At 41.9% G+C, this 16,851-nt stretch overlaps 1 protein-coding gene across 1 annotated transcript in view; it reads right to left on the minus strand.

The window, feature by feature from the left end:
- The window catches only part of LOC143018552 (MAM and LDL-receptor class A domain-containing protein 2-like), a 388,685-nt gene that overhangs the window by 252,383 nt on the left and 119,451 nt on the right, over positions 1–16,851 (minus strand). Inside the window, exons 59-65 of the mRNA XM_076174014.1 lie at positions 15,141–15,246; positions 13,938–14,168; positions 5,714–5,874; positions 4,037–4,213; positions 1,649–1,846; positions 1,163–1,360; positions 529–798 (exon numbers count right to left, since the gene is read on the minus strand). Of these exons, the coding sequence (XP_076030129.1) occupies positions 529–798; positions 1,163–1,360; positions 1,649–1,846; positions 4,037–4,213; positions 5,714–5,874; positions 13,938–14,168; positions 15,141–15,246 (1,341 nt within the window). The remainder of the gene's footprint in view (positions 1–528; positions 799–1,162; positions 1,361–1,648; positions 1,847–4,036; positions 4,214–5,713; positions 5,875–13,937; positions 14,169–15,140; positions 15,247–16,851) is intronic.

A 16,851-nucleotide genomic window follows, 5' to 3' on the forward strand; every position in this document is an offset into this window, starting at 1 on the left:
AGATGCAGGAATGACCTGTCATCCAGCAAGGGCTAAAAAAAAGAGGTAGGGAGGGGTGGTAAATGGGAGTGGAGTATGTGGGGATGAATTGGGTGGGAGTGGATTTATGCCTTTGACTTTGGCTACCTCCCTTGTAAGGGGGAAAAAGCCCTTGGTATATGTATGTATGTATATATGTAACACACAACTAGGCAAATATTTATATACTGTATATGGGAAACATGCATGAGAGTATGACTGCCTATTCTCACTAAAGAAAAAAACATATTTTTGCATGAATACAAATCTTTACCACTTCTGAAGGGTGGTCATTTTTTCATTGTGGCTATTGTCAGGATATTCTATTCATCTCTTGCACCCTTTCAGTAAAGATGGGGTTCACAACCAGTCTCAATTAACATTTTCCATAACAGATGGCACTCTTTCTATTATTGTGACTGCTGGCACCCTATCCCATTCATTTCCATCAGTAGTGATGAGGCTAGCACACACAATGAACTGGACAACTACAAACATAATCTCACTCACTGAATGATTCCTGAATGAGGCATCCTCAAAGGGTCTTGTGCTGTCAGTGAGGTCATCTTCAGACCCAAGCTGCCAATCAAGGGTGTCAAAGACATCACTATTGTACCAAGTACAGTGTCCTTTGTCAAAATGACAGTGACCAGGTGGACTACATTTGCCAGGCACAAGTTCAACATCATCAATGGCTAAAGTTGACTTCTCAGCTTCAGTCTTACGCACAGTACCCCTGAATGCTATGCGGATGGGTACAAAATTCATCTCCACATCAATCTGCATGAAAAATGATTTCTTAGTAATGATTAACTAGATGTCACATAAAGGAGTAAGATATGTGCAAGATGCATTGCTGCCAGTGCTCACGAAAGTGCCACTCTAGCACCTCTTATTTATTGCTTAGGTAAAATAACATTTTCTGTGTTTATAGGCATGATAAGGCAGTGATAAATAATTTCACCAGAATGATCAATATCAAATAAGAATACAAATACTTGGCATTACCAATAATGTAAGAGTACATTTCACACACCTTCAACCACTGAAATATTTTCCTAAGCAAATGATAAGAAAACTCTTTAAGCAGCTGTGCATATCATAAATTGGAAGTGTCCATACAGAAATAACTTGTTAACTCTACCTGAAATCTGGCCCAGTCTTCTCCAGTGTCATGATCTATTATATACAAGAGCTTCCCATTATCGATGTCACCTGCACCTACATTGAAGATCTCAAGAGTCCCTACTGTGGAGAAGTCTGCATGAAGGTGGATGAGGAAGTTGAGGCAATGATCCGTGGACAATCTGTATTCATTTGTGTACAACACTGCAGTGGACCCCTGTTCGAAAGGGACAGGACAAGATAAAATACAAGGATCAATCATTCTGTTGCCCCCAAGTCTCTCTTGCAGGAAATCCTCATCTCCCACAAAATATGAAGACTTAGTATCATCTTAAGTCATAAACCAGATGTCTTACTAGATAAAATCTAACTATACATACAAGTTTTGTCTTAAGGTCTTAAGAGGAATGATGCTTACATGGGTGAGGGTCATTAAGACAGATGATGTCTTACTGAAAAGGCCTACAATAGCAATTGGAGAACCTGGAAATGCAGTTCAACTCACCTCTGGTTTACTGGTGTCAACGTAGATATAAAAATTATGATATGTACTCTCCTCTGGAAGGAAAGGATCATCAGTACCTCCTCCATCATGCCACTGCCAGTTTGTGTCATCTTTATTTTCCTCATCTGTGAAACCACATATGCCAGTGTTAAAGGAGCAACCCATCATTCCAGGCTCTTGGCAACTGCCTTCAGTAATCTGGAAAAGAATATATGGTACAGTAATTTACAAAAGGTGCATATTCATGAAAGCATAGATTTGGAAGTTGCACATGGTTTCAGTGTATATCCAAGGTGTGTCAGAAAAGTTCCAAGACTGGTGTCACATGGGATTTATTTCAAACCCAAACTACAAACTATGAGTTTTCCCATTCAAAGTAATCCCCCTGGAGTATACAACTGTGATCTCAGCTCTCTGCAGCCACTGAACTTTTTTCCACACCTTTTTATATATCCTCTGTTTCAGGTCATCAAGCAATGAGAACAGAGTAACAAACAAACTTGGTTTTGGATCCGGTTGGGGAAAACTCCATCAGAAGCACTGGGATTACTGCAGTAAATATACAGAGATGAGACAATGTCATGCTCACTTGTTTTTGAGAGGTGCAAGAGGTTTAAAGAGGGATGTCAGGATGTGGAAGATGACCCCAGGATCAGAAGGCTTTCAACAAGCAAGAATGAGGTCAACATTGAGTGCATCAAGCAGATGGTGCATAGTACATCAGCTGACTGTTCAACTGATCGCAAATGAGCACAGCATGAATCAGGACAATATCTGGAAGATCATCACTGAAGATTTGGACATGCAGAAAGCCTGTGCAAAGATGGTGCTGAATCTGCTGAATGATGACAAGAAGGAATGACACATGCAATTGTGTCAGGTCATCCTCGATCATCTTGCAACTGAACCAGACTTGCTAGGGAGAGTTATCACTGGTGATGAGTCATGGATCTTCGAGTATGACCCAGAGACCAAATACCAGAGCCTCCAGTGAAAGAGTCCAACACTGCCAAGGCCAAAGAAAACAAAACAGTCTAAGTCCAAAGTCAAAGTCATGTTGATTGCATTCTTCGATGTGAGGGGCATTACCCACTGCGAATTCTTGCCACAGGATCAGATGATCAACCAGCATATCTACAAAGAGATACAGTGGTGTTTGCTTCATTCAGTGCATGAGAAGAGGTGAAAGTTGTGGCAGGACAACTTGTGGCTACTTCACCATGACAATGTGCCCTGAGAATCCAACAGTTCCTGGCCGAGAAAACACAGAGCACTGATGAAGAGCAAAGGAAGAGCAAGTGACCCTGGAGGAAAGAGGAGTGCATTTGTCTTGAAATTGGACAGCCTGTTTAACATAGCAAGCTCCAGATGCTGTCCAGGATGAAGAGAGCAATAGATTGTTATCCAGGGTGAAGAAAGATGAGGACATCAGGTTCTATCAGGACCACAGGACTTAAAGGAAATGTCACATGTCGGATCATGACAAGATCCCAGCAACAAGTAGGTCAGACTGAGAGACAACTGCAGAGGCAAGAACAAGGTAATCATACTTTCATACTTTTATTAATCATACTTTTGAATATCACAACAAGTTGGAAGTTTTACATGCTCACCACATTGTATTATTTTGCATATGATCTTCCCTGTCTGAATCCAAATTGTCTACTTATTATATTGTTTACTTCCAGGTGTTTTATCCATCTATTCTTAATAACTTTTTCACAAATTTTGGCTATAGTGCTTGTAAGGGAAACCAGTCTGTAATTTGTTGGATCTTTTTTTGGTTTCCTCCTTTATATATTGGCACAATGTTGGCATTTTCCCAGTCATTTGATATTTTCCTTCCTAGGGAAGCTTGCTGACGGAGCAGACTAGGGCATTGTTACTTGTGGCAAAGGTCGAGGGGATGGCAGTTCGAATCCTGCCTCCGGCAAAGTTGAACCAAGGGCATGGTTCCTTAAATTCCACACTACAAAGTCCTATGTAAGGGGCACCGTCTTAGCCTTCAAATGGGAGGAATTTGTGATGTTAAACGATATCAGTATCCAATTTGCTATTCTGTCTGGGCTATGTGATTTCCTGACATCAAGGTTCATTAACTGATCCATTATTTCTTTTTGTGTTATTTTTATTTCCCTCATGGGAGGGAGATCGCACTTTGCTCCCTTCATCCCAATATTGTACTTTTTCTCTAGTGAAAACCAATAAATGAGATATGGTTTGCCTATCATTGTGCTGCACCAATGGGAATAACACTGGCTTTAGAGAGTATATGCAATCAAGGGAAATGTAAAAATGTCATTAACTTTATTTATAGTTCATCATATAAAAAAATCACACTAAACAAATAAAGACTTAATAATATAATGAATCTATAACAAAACTCACTGTGATATCATCCAGGGATATGTCTCCATCAATGTTGGGATGGAGGATGGCATCCATTGTAATATAGAAGAAAGATGGCATAGTATATGCTTTGATTTCTCTCTCCACATATAGCCAAGTATCTCGCTGAGGGTCCCTACGGTCAACCAAGTGCAAAGACTCATTTCCAACTTCCACCTAGAAAAGTAATTGGACACAAGGTGAAATAGGAACCACTGGTTAGAGGTTGTCTGTATGAGGAAGGTGAGAAGATAATGTTATAGATGTTAAATTTTATAAAATACTTAAAAGACATGGAAACCTTTGACCAGTGTTCAGCAAAAGAAAAGTACAGAGAAGTATTCCTAGCCCCTCACTCCATCCCATTTAGCTGCCTTCTATGAAATACATGAAAACACAGTGACAGCATTCTTATCCACCACCATTGGGATGGGATGGCTAATACCGTTTTTTATTAAATTCTACCCTCCTACATTGCAATAATTTGTTTATAATATTTGTTAAAAGTTTTAACTCACTGCTGTATTATTTCTCACTAGTCAATATCTTTAATACAATTTGTAAACTATGTAGAACCAGAATATTCCAAATATGGGTGAACTAATGAGCTATATAACTGGTTCATGATGGTTGAACTTTCAAAGTCAAGAGATCATGCTATCATTCCTAATAATACAATGCTTAGATACTTTAAGGTTGTTACTGGTAATTACACCAAGATCTTTTTCAATCTCTACTTTCTTAAGCTTTTCCAAATAATGTGTAGTTGTACTTAAGATCCTTTCCACAATGGTGCATAACTACATTTACATAGGTTGAATTTCACTGAGAGAGAGAGAGAGAAAGAGAAAGAGAGAGAGAGAGAAAGAGAAAGAGAGAGAGAAAGAGAGAAGAGAGAGAGAGAAGAGAGAGAAGAGAGAGAGAGAGAGAGAGAGAGAGAGAGAGAGAGAGAGAGAGAGAGAGAGAGAGAGAGAGAGAGAGAGAGAGAGAGAGAGAGAGAGAGAGAGAGAGAGAGAGAGAGAGAGAGAGAGAACAAAGGAGAAGTAATGGAATAGGTAGACTGGTATACACTAATGTAGATAAAATTATATCAGCAAGACTAGAGATCAACAAGTATTTAAAGGAGAAAGAACCTGACATGGTGTGTTTTGCCAAGACCAAGCTTAATGGAAATACTGATGTTCAAGTAGGTGAAAGAAAATGCAACATATTTTGAAGGGAGAGAAGAGAGAAAATGATGAATGGGAGATGGAAATGGAAGGGGATAAGAATATGATAATGACTATGAAAGTTATGATGGTGGAAGGAGGTAAAAGACACTTTCCAGTGGCACACTTCCCATCAAAGCAGAATATAAAGAATTATCATTAGACACAGATGAGCATCTAGACAAAATTATTCAAAAGGAATAATATAACACAGGTAGGTGCCCAAAAAGAGGAAGAAGTTAAATAAAACATATCTGAATTAAAAACGAAGTTTGATTGATTGAGACAATGATATGGGATTGCAAGAACTTAGTTCTTTTATCTGTACATTACATCAGTCAAACACAATTAGATAAACCTATCTATATATCAAAAGGCTTCTTACCTATTAAGAAAGGTAACTGGCCAAGATATGCAAGCACCCACCACCCAAACACAAAAGTACTCACAGCAACTTCCTCATCCTCACCTTAGCACTGACCACAAGAACAGGAGGCTCAATTCCTGTATGGTGGTAGAATAGGGAGAAGCAGTAGTTTTTGTCATGATGAAGGCGAGGACTTCTAAGACTGGCAATTGTGTCAATCATGGTGTCACCACTCCACACAGGTGTTGCATAGTGTCCAGTCACTAGTGGAGTAATAGAAAGAAAAAAAATGCTGTCAGTGTTTTGCAAACATAAATGCCCCTTAATAAAAAAAAATATTCTTTATCTCTTTAATAAAAGTTTCTGCTGTCAAAATTTTCCATCAGAAGTGGCTCAATCTGATGGCTAAAATCCCTACTGCAGGAGAACTACAGCCCCATAATAGCTGGCCATGGCTACCATGACAGCTCATTGATTACTCAGAGTAAAGAGCTTACATAGTCAGAACTGAGTGAATACTGAGAAATGTAAGACAACACATTCTTTGCCTTTTCTGTGATGATTGTATTTAAGACATGTCTGTTTCCAAGCCAATCATGTGTTGTAAACCATTGTTCATAAAGACTTAAAAAATATGGATATACAAAGTCTTACACACATCCTCACTCCTTTTCTTCCACCTTCTGGGGTACTGGTTGCATGTTATCATGCAGTATAATTTGTGCATTAGCATACAGCCAATACTTTAGGGACTATATGGGGCACCCCTATGAACCAGAGTCAGGCATCATTTTGTTTATGTTAGAGGAAATCTCTACTTATAGAGTATTTGCACTACTTTATGTACTGTGACTGTCCCTCCATTATGCTGTCCACCTCCTCCCTCATAATATTGTCCTGTATCACTTCTTTGAGTATATATTTCCATTTTTGCCTCTGTCCCCTGTGGTAGGGGAAAGAAAGAATACTGCCACTTGGGTCATAACAACAGCTAAATCAAGATGGAGTGATGGGACTAGGCATCCTGCTCTCTGTAACCCTAAGGAATACATTCCTACTAGAATTCAAGGCAAAAGAGGGTCTAGGAGGAGTTGTCTAAACAGAACCCTAAGATTTGGGTCTTTTAATGTGAGGGTGTGGTACAGATGAGAGTAAAAGGGAAGAAATAGGTAGTATGTTTGTGAGAAGGAAGATAGAAGCGTTGGCATTAAGTGAAACTAAGTTGAAAGGGAGGGGTGTTTTTGAATTTGGGAGTGTAGTGGGGAGGGTGTCAGGAGTGAATAGAGGACATGGGAGAGTAGGGGTGGCTCTACGGTTAAGTGAAGAGATAGGAAAGCATGTGGTGAATTGGAAGGAGGTTTCTTCAAGGTTAATGTGGAGGAAGGTGAAACTGGGAAGGGAGATGTAGGGTCTTTGTAAATGCATATGGGCCTGGTAGTGAGAAGAGTGTAGAGGAAAAATGTAATTTTCGCAGGAAAATTAATTTTTCCCTGATACAAACCTGAGGTACTCCTTACACTAGGATACTCTCGCGTAGCGCGAATATTTCTACTGCGAAATTAAAATCCTCACTCTGGGTCTGGGCAACACTTATCCTCAGTAAGGGGCCCCATTGGGGCAAGGGGGGGGGGGCCCTTGCCCTCCACCACAAGTCTCGCACACTATAACCATTCTCTGAGCCAAGTATGATTTAAGCACAAGGTTGTCAGGCAAGGAGAAGGAACTGTTTAGAGGGGTGGTTGAGGAGGGCCATTAAAGGTAAGGAGTACCTCAGGTTTGTATCAGGGAAAAATTAATTTTCCTGCGAAAATTACATTTGTTCCGAAGAATACAAACTCTTCGGTACTCCTTACACTAGGAGACTCGGACTTAGGAGGGAAGGAAGTTGTTATCTAGCCTGGGAAACCGCTGTAAGGAAAATCTAGTGTGCTAAGACTATGTTGACCAGACCCCTATACATTCCCCTCACTTTGAAGTGCACCCCTTTCTGTTCCCTGGAGTGGAGACAGAAAGGTTATAATCACTTTTGTACCACTGAAGGGCTTGAATTGATTCCCTTGGAATGCTTGAGAGCCCGCGGGTGAGGTAAGGGAATGTAAGAGTATGAGAAGGATTTTAGAAAGTTATCCCTGCAGTTGCCGAGCCAGAACCTGGATGAGTTGTCAGGGTCGGCTGTGTGCTCTTGAGGAGGGGTATATCATTTTCAGGACTTCTTGGGCGGCCACTATGGGGCCCAAAGATAAGTTCCCTAAAGATTCCCGCATAACTTCTTTGAGGTAAAAGGAAGTGAACGTATTCTGGCTCTTCCATATACCTGCTTGAAGAACCTGGTTGACTGACCGATTCTTACTGATGACTAGGGAGGTCCCTACTGCCCTCAGGTCATGGGCAATCTGTGTGGTTCATGTCGCAGGCTCTGCGGATGACTTCCATTGTCCAGTAAGAAATGGAATTCTTAGTGATGGGCTACCTTTAGTAGAGATGAACAACCACTTTAATTCTGGTCGAAGATGTTCGGTTCTCTTGAGGTAGGTCCGGATGGCTTGTACCGGGCACAGAACTGTTTCAGTCTATTCTCCCCCTGCAAATTCGTCTAAGGATGGAACACTAAAGGACCAGAATCTAGGGTCGGATTTGGCAGGATCTTTGTTTTGGCAATGAATTGAGGCATGAAAGTGAAGGAGACCTCTTTCCATCCTTTGGAATGGGCGACTCTATAAGAGATGGCATGTAACTCCCCTACTCTCTTGGAAGATGCCAGGGCTAGCAGAAAAAACTGTCCTCTAGGAGAGGTCCTTCAGATGTGCCTCTCGGAGAGGTTCGTAGGGGGGACCCCTCAGAGAGTTCAGGACTAATGCCACATCCCGCGGAGGAGAACTGATTTCCCTGGGAGGGGCATGATCTTTGAAGTGCCTGAAGAGCATGGAAATTTCCTGTGAAAGGGCTAGGACCATGCCCTTCAGAGAAAACACCTGAGTTAGAGCTGCCCTATAGCTTTGTACTGCCGAGAGGGAGATCTTCCTGGACTTCCTGAGGACGTGGAAGGAGGCGATCTCAGGAATGGTGGCTCGAACTGGGACTAACTTCCTGGAGTGGCACCATTTTGCAAAGGCGCATTTCCCTTGATAAAGGTTAGCTGAGGAAGAGCAAATAGGAGCGGACATGTCCTCAACCACTTCTCTGGGAAAACCCTTCTTTAGGAGGATCTGGACTATAGTCTGAACGCGTGAAGATTGAGTGCTGAAGGGTTCTTGTGCCAAGGCCCGTTGATGGGTGGATACAGAAGATCTGGTCTTCCCTGAAGGGCCAGAGGCTCTTCTACTGCTAGCTAGAGGGCGTCCGGAAACCATGGGGCTTCGGGCCACCAAGGAGCGATCAAAGTCATCCGAAGGTAGGATGCGTGTCTTGCTCTGAGGAGTACCTTCTGGAGCAAGGGAAATGGAAAAGGAGTTTTTTTTGGGTAGATTTAAATGAGTACTTTGAGAGCTTTTGGAATGAATGTCATTGTAGTGGTATTGGAGGATCTCAATGCTAGGGTATGAAATGAACCAATAGAGTAGTTGGGAAGTTTGGAGTACATACATACATACATATACCAAAGGCTTTTTTTTCCCTTATAAGGAAGGTAGCCAAAAAACAAAGGCATAAAAACGACTCCCACCTACCCCATCTCTATCACACTCCACTCCCCTCCACCCTCTTCCCTCCCTCTTATCTTGGCACCTCCTGGATGACAGGACATCCCTGCATCTTGTTCACTGCCCTGGGTCAGAAGCAGTGTCGCAAGACACAGCACATCCACAGCGACACTGCTTCTGACCCAAGGCAGTGGAGTACATACATACATATACCAAGGCTTTTTCCCCCTTTCAAGGGAGGTAGCCAAAAAGAACAAGGCATAAAATCATTCCCACCCATTCCATCCCTGAATACACTCCACTCCCCTCCACCCTCCCTCTTATCTTAGCACCTCCTGGATGACGGGCATCCCTGCACCTTGTCCACTGCCCTGGGTCAGAGGCAGTGTTGCAAGTCACAGCACATCCACAGCAAGGCCGCTTCATTAAATCGCCGAACCCCCCTCCCCATCCCCTCATGCAGAAAAGGAGAAGACGGGGAGAAATCCTTTTGGGCTGCGTCAAATTTTGCTCACACATTCTACCTCACCACCCATCCCCCAACCCATTCCACCTCATGCATCACAACATCATCCATATACACCCATTCTCCATTTACCCGTCTTCTGTCCTTTCCCATCCTTCCTCAATAGACATTCCCCTCTTCCCCAAAGCCCCCTTCACCCCATCCATTCATCTCATCCTAGGACGTCCCCTCTCGTTCACTCCCTCCACATCCCCTCTCTCCATGTCCCCTCTTGTTCACTCCCTCCACATCACTCACTCCACCCTAATGGCAGTGGAGTACCAGGTAAAAATCATTGTGGAGAGTTAATGTTGATGTGTTTAGAGAGTTGATGATAGCTAAGACAGTGTTTAGGAAGAAAGTCAAGCATAAGTACACATGGGACAGGGTGGTGGATGGACGGGTGGTTGATAAGGCATTAATGGACTATTTAGTGGTATCCAGGAAAAGAGTAGGAGGAGTTCTGGATGTCCATATTCTTTGGGGAGAGAGTGGTGGGATATCAGATAATTTTTTGGTGAAAGGTAAGAACAGAAGGTAAAGAGGTGGTTAGAGTAATTGTTTAAATGAGAAGGAAAAGGAGCATGAGTACAAGAAGCCAAAAGAAGTGTGGGATGAGGTAATGGATAGAGTAGAGGTAGGAGTGGAGGAGGAATGGGGGTGTTTCAAGGACAGATGACAAGGTGGGAAAAGATGGTACAGTATGTGGAACAAAGAGATGGTGATGGAAGAGAAGGAAGGGAATTGAGTGGTGGAATGATGAAGTGAAGAAGGTAGTAGAAGAGAAGAAGCGAGCAATCTGGGACTGGTTGCAAAGTAGGATGAGAGAAACATATGAGAGTTACAAAGAAAAAAGAAGAAAAGCAAAACAAATTATAAAGGAGGCAAAAGGAGAGCAGATGTAAAAATGGGGTAGGAGTATGACACATTTTTTAAAGTAATAAAAGGATATTTTGAAAGGAAGATAAGGGAGGAAGGGGAGGCAAGTCAGCAGAGAAGAAAAGGTACAGATGGACAAATCTTAATGGAAGAGGAAGCAGCAAAGGGAAGATGGGGCAGAGTATCTTAGAGACCTGCTGAATGCAGAGGAGGATACAGAGGGTTTATAGTAGCGGCGGGAGGCACTAAGAAAATGATGGTCATGGGAGAGAGAAATGGTAGAGAAATAAGAAAATACGAGGTCCACATAGTTTTGAAAATTATGAGAGCAGGTAAGGCACCTGGGTTACATGGGTATCATGCTGAGTGTCTGAAGAAGGGAGGTACAGTAATAGTGGACTGGCTAGTGAGGTTGTTTAATGTGTGGCTAAGGGAGAGTATAGTGCTGGAGGAATGGAGGAATGCTTGTATAGTTCTGTTTTACAAGGGAAAAGGGTACAAATGTAAGTGTAGTATTTTCAGAGAGATCAGTTTATTGAGTGTAGTTGGGAAGTCTTATGGGAGGGTTTTAATAGGGAGGATTAGGTGAGGAACAGAGGGAATAATTGGTGTGGAACATTGTGGGTTTAGGACAGGTAGGGGTTGCATGTATTAGATTATTATGCTAAGGCAAATGAGAAAGCTTTAGGAAAAGGTAAGGATGTTTTTTGGACCTGTATGTAATTGGAAAAGGTTTATGACAAGGTTGACAGAAAGACAATATGGGAGGTTCTGCAAATAAATGGGATTGGGGAAAAGCTGTTAAGGGCAGTCAAGAGTTTTTACAAGAGTCGTAGAGCCTGTGTTAGAACTGGAAATAGAAAAAGCAAGTGATCTGAGGTAAAGATGGGACTGCTTCAGGGATATATTATGTTGTCATGGCTGTTCAACGTGTACATGGACGGGGAGCTGCAGGAGGTAAAGACGAAGGAAATCAGCAGGGGACTGGAGATGGTTGAAGAAAATGGAGAAAAGTGGGGGTGAGTCAGTTGTTGTTTGTTGATGACACTGAGTTTGGACACGTGGTTTGGACACGTGGAAAGAATTAGTGAAGAAAGATTAGTAAAAGAGGTGTGGAAGGAGTGAACTTGAGGGGACAACCAAGGATAAAATGGATGAGGTGAAAGGGTGCTGAGAAAGAGGGAAATGTCTGTTGAAAGAGGGAGAAGGCAGGAGATAGAGGTGAGTGGAGAATGGCTGTGTATAGATGATACTGTGATGCAAGGAAGGGAGGGGGTGGGGAATGGGGGGAGTAATTATATATGAATGATATTTTTCTGCAACCCACAAGGATTTCTCCCTGTCTTCTCTTTTTTCTGCATGAAGAGACAGAGAGGGTGGGGTCGTTAATCAAAAAAGCAGCTTTGCTGTGGATGTGCTGTCTTGATGTATTGCTTCTGACCCAGGGCAGTGGGCAGGATACAGGGATGACCCATCATCTATGAGGAGCTAAGATGAGAGGAAGGAAAGGGTGGTAGATGGGAATGAAATGGGTGGGAGTGAAATGGGTGGGAGTGGGTACTTGCCTTTTGACATGGTTACCTCCCTTGTAAGGGGATAGATAGAATTTTTTTCCACCATTGCTTTCACCTCTTTATCCAATCTAAGTCAATCATTCAATTGCCCCTGGTCTCTCTTGCAGAAGACCCATGGCCTCTAATCCCATCTATATATTATCTATTTCAGTCCCATCTGTATATATATTATAAAGTAAGAAACAATGTAGTTTGTGAATGAAATAGAGTACTGATGGTACATACATATACCAAAGGCTTTTTCCCCCTCATAAGGGAGGTACCTAAAAAACAAAGGTATAAAAACCACTCCCACCCATTCCATCCCTATCACACTCCACTTCCCTCCCTCTTATCTTGGCACCTCTTGGATGACGGGTCATCCCTGCATCTTGTCCACTGCCTTAGGTCAGAAGCAGTGTCGCAAGACACAGCACATCCATAGCAAGGCCGCTTCATTAAATCCGCAAAGAAAAAGAACAAGTCAACCCATGCTGGATTGGTCATATTACAAGAGTAGACAAAGTTCACAAAATCTCTTCCCTAAATTACCTACAGGGTTGGTTGTGGTCAGATTCCTTGGGGCCACTGTTATCCAACAAAAAAGATTCTGGGTAACAAACTGACTGATTGATTAGTGAGAATGTATGAGTATATGTTCTTTGAGGATGTCTGAATTTGAGTAACCGAACAGGGTAGAAAAAGGAAAAGGTGGACAGATGTGTAAATGAAACCAAAGGAGCTCTTGTATTTACCTACTTAATTGTATTAATTGTAACATAGGAAAGGAACTACATATGTGGAGCCCTCTTTTCTTCCATCTACAATGCCTAGCTTTCAATTCATTTATGGTTTTAACTTGAATTATGTCTTCTTTTAGCCTATTCCAGGAATTTATACACTGGGGTCTTGCAATATGACATGGTTAGGGCAGTTTTTGAGACATCAAAACACAATTTCTTGAAACACGATCACCTCCATCTCACCTGACAAATTAAGAAATTTGTACTTTTTTGTGCAGTTTGAATGTTGAATTTGTGAACTTAGTTGCTGAATTAAGGTTTAAGGGTAGGAATTTATTGAGGTTGAATCTGTGAGTTGTCAAAATGTGAGCCATCAAATTGCGTGACACCAGGCCACATCTGTACAGAAAACTGTTTCTTGATGTCTTTCAGGCATTTGACCTGTCTCAGTGTATTCCTATGATCACATGACGCCTTCTCATCCCAAACCAAATAATCTTCTCTTTTCAGTTTTATCTAATTCCTTTACTGAGCTAACCACAATCATGTCACTATTTTCTCATTTTTCTTATAGTGATGATGGGTCTAATGTGTCTAGTCTCTCCTCATATGTTTATCTGCTAGGCTGAGGATTAATTTGGTTGTTACAGCTCTTGTATTCTCTCACTTTTGTTAACATCCCTCACTTTGTGCAGAGTAGTCGAGATATCAAGCAAATGAAAATGTACATGGATGACAGAGGATGTTGGAGAGGATAGTACTGACTAAAGCAATGACCTGTTCCATGCAACAAGTGGAACAGGAATGACATGGCAATATTATTGGGGAAAATAAAGCACATTTTTCACCAAGCTTAAGCAGAAAGAAATTAAACAGGACAAGAATGATGGGGATGAAAGGGGCAAGGATGTTCTTCACCCATACCTAGCCATCTCATTTCACAAGCAACAGCACAAAGACTGAATAAAGATACTGGATAACTGAACTGAAAAAGACTACATTGCTTACCTGAATGGAAAGTATGATCTAGGAGAGGACTATACTCAGAGGGTGGCGAAGATCCATTCACCTTCCTCCATTCTGCCGCAAATTGGTTCTCTTGCTTGTAACCACAGAGATCATATAACGGGTTTTCAAAGTTGCAGTCATTGGCATTCGAAGTTGGTGGTGTTGTTGGGGCTGTAGTCATGGTTTGGTTGCCCTCTGACGAATCACCAGGTGAGGCAGCCTCAGGAGCAGCTGTGCCAGGTCAGTGGATATTAATATCAGAGCCTTAAGATTCCAACATGATTTCCAGTTATCTTAAGGGTAGACCCTAAACTATTATCCATATCAATCATTTCATCTGTCTCCCTTACAATATGCAGAGGAGAGAAGAGAGATGAAAGAGGAGAGAGCAAAGAGGAGAAAGAAGAGGAGGAGAGCAATGAGGAGAGAACAGAGATGAAATAATAAAAAGGGGACAGAAGATAGAGAAGAGACACAAGAAAAGGCAAAAGAGTGAGAGAACTGGAGAGTTCCATGGGTAATGTACTTAATTTTTTTTTTTTTTTTTTTGTGATATAAAATTCTTTAAGCTTTTTGTTTTTATTTCATCTCTAAACTATTCTTCTCTACTTAACCATCATAAGAACTGAAAGTTATAACAGATCAGTGTTTGTTTACATCACATGTCTCAAGACCTGAAACAAAAGTAATTTTTCTTTAGAATGAGACCAACACCAAAGGCTTACTATATGATGATTGTCTTCTGATGAAGCTGGACAAGCCTACATAAAGAGACTATGCTTTTATTTGATCATGAGCAGGTAGAAATCTAGCAGTTCATTAAAGAGGAGAGAATGATTAGCATTTTCCTATCTATGAGCAAGGTCACAATGGGACTAGAGTCCCCTATCCAACCAGAAGCACATAAATTCTTCACCGATTGTCATGTCATCTATTATGGTAAATATGCATGTCAATCCACCAATCACTGCAACATTACTTTATGCATATAACAATGACAAAATACCATAGGTAGTCATTCTTGCACCAGGTATTTTATTGTGTGTGTGCATGTCAGATAGTGAGCTGGGTTTGCTTAAGTGCAAGTAAAAGGTGGGCATATGCAGCTCAACATCCCCCCCCCCTGCCATAGATCTGCCCATACTGAGACCTGAATCACACAGGCTTCAAAAGAGAACTTAATTAAAAAGTGTCCAAACTCACTTTCACAATTCATAGGGTCTGATCCAATACTGCTGACGGCGATATAACCCTCACGTCCTGACCATGCCTTGGCTTCCAGAATAAACACAAAATTGGTTGGGACATTCTGAAAACACAAACAGGAGAGATTACAGTACATTAGTGTACCCACAGCTTCCAGGTAAAGCCAAAGTAGGGCAGCATAGGATAAGGTATTCAATGTCTTCTGTGTAGTGATTGCACCTGGGGCAACATGCTTTTGTGGCCTCATACTGGTATTGTTTTAAAGCTGGATGGTGGCCTGAAAACAGTCATCCTAGTTTGGTTCTTGTTTGTCATGGGAGGGATTTCTCTGTAACACTAATATCTACAGGCATTTGGTGGAGTATAATGTATGATGGCATTGAATAGGGAGCCTTACTGCAAAGCTGGAACTGCCTGGGAATCAAACTTGCCAGATAAATGTGTTTACCAATTACACCATGGTTCCCTCCAGTGACCATTCACACATCTCCCCTTTGGTCCCACCCAATGAGGGCTGGTCCAGGAGTGTGCACCACTTCAGGATCCTACTCACTGTGCCATGGATAAGGAACTTCACTGCAAAGCTGGCACTGCCCGGGAATCAAATCCGGGACCTCCCATTTGCCAGCCAAGTATTCTTACTGATTATATCACAGTTGCCTCCAGTGACTACTTGTACAGATGGTCAGTCTTCTAGTGCTTAGTCTGAGAGTGTATGTATTTATTTACTTTACTGTAGTATACATAAAAAGATCAATTATCATACTCAGCTTAAAGTTAATACATGGGTTCCTATCTGGGCTATATTATATCCCAAAGATCTCTCTGGGAAGGATTCCTGGATTGGTGTCTGCAATGTATTAGTGTGGGATTGTTTCTATGTCACTAAATGAAAGCAGTAGAAGGAAGAGAGTAGTCATCAATTGTTAGTTTAAATGTGTTTGAAACTGGAGGAAATACTGATGAATTTGACAAAGATATTAGACCCAGTCCAAAGACCAAATGTTAGCCTCCTGAGGCTACACCTTCAAATGAAAGTGAGATTAGCAAGGTAATGGTATCTCAAGCATTCACTGGATTCAAAGCTACCAATGGTTAGATTTTACATACCATACCAAGGGCTTTTTTTCCCCCCTTTACAAGGGAGGTAGCAAGAGTGAAAGGCATAAATCCACTCCCATCCATTTCATTCCCACATACTCCACTCCCATTCACCATCCCTCCATCCCTCTTTTCTTGGCTTCTCCTGGATGACAGGTTATCCCTACTTCTTGGCCACTGCCCTGGGTCAGAAGCAATGAAGCAAGACATAGCACATCCACAGCAAGGCTGAGCTTTATTTAATCGGTGACCCCCCCCTTTGTCCCCTCATACAGAAAAAGAGACGATGGGGAGAAATCCCTTCAGGCTGTGTCAAAATATCATTCACACATACTCCCTCACCCCCATCCCCCACCCACTCCCTTCCATGCTTCACAGGATTATTCATACACAACCATTCTCTACTCACCCCTATCTTCTGTTTTCTCTCTTCCTTCCTTAACAGACATCCCCCTTTTACCCCATCCATCCATCTCATCCTTGGTCAGCCCCTCACATTCACCTCTGCCACCTATGCCTTCCACACCTCTTTTACTAATCTTTCTTCACTCATTCTTTCCATGTGTCCAAACCATCCCAATACTCCTTCATCAACACCATCTCCCAA

This window comes from Oratosquilla oratoria, chromosome 35, assembly GCF_046742065.1.
Source record: "Oratosquilla oratoria isolate Oo_2021 chromosome 35, ASM4674206v1, whole genome shotgun sequence".
NCBI lineage: Eukaryota > Metazoa > Arthropoda > Malacostraca > Stomatopoda > Squillidae > Oratosquilla > Oratosquilla oratoria.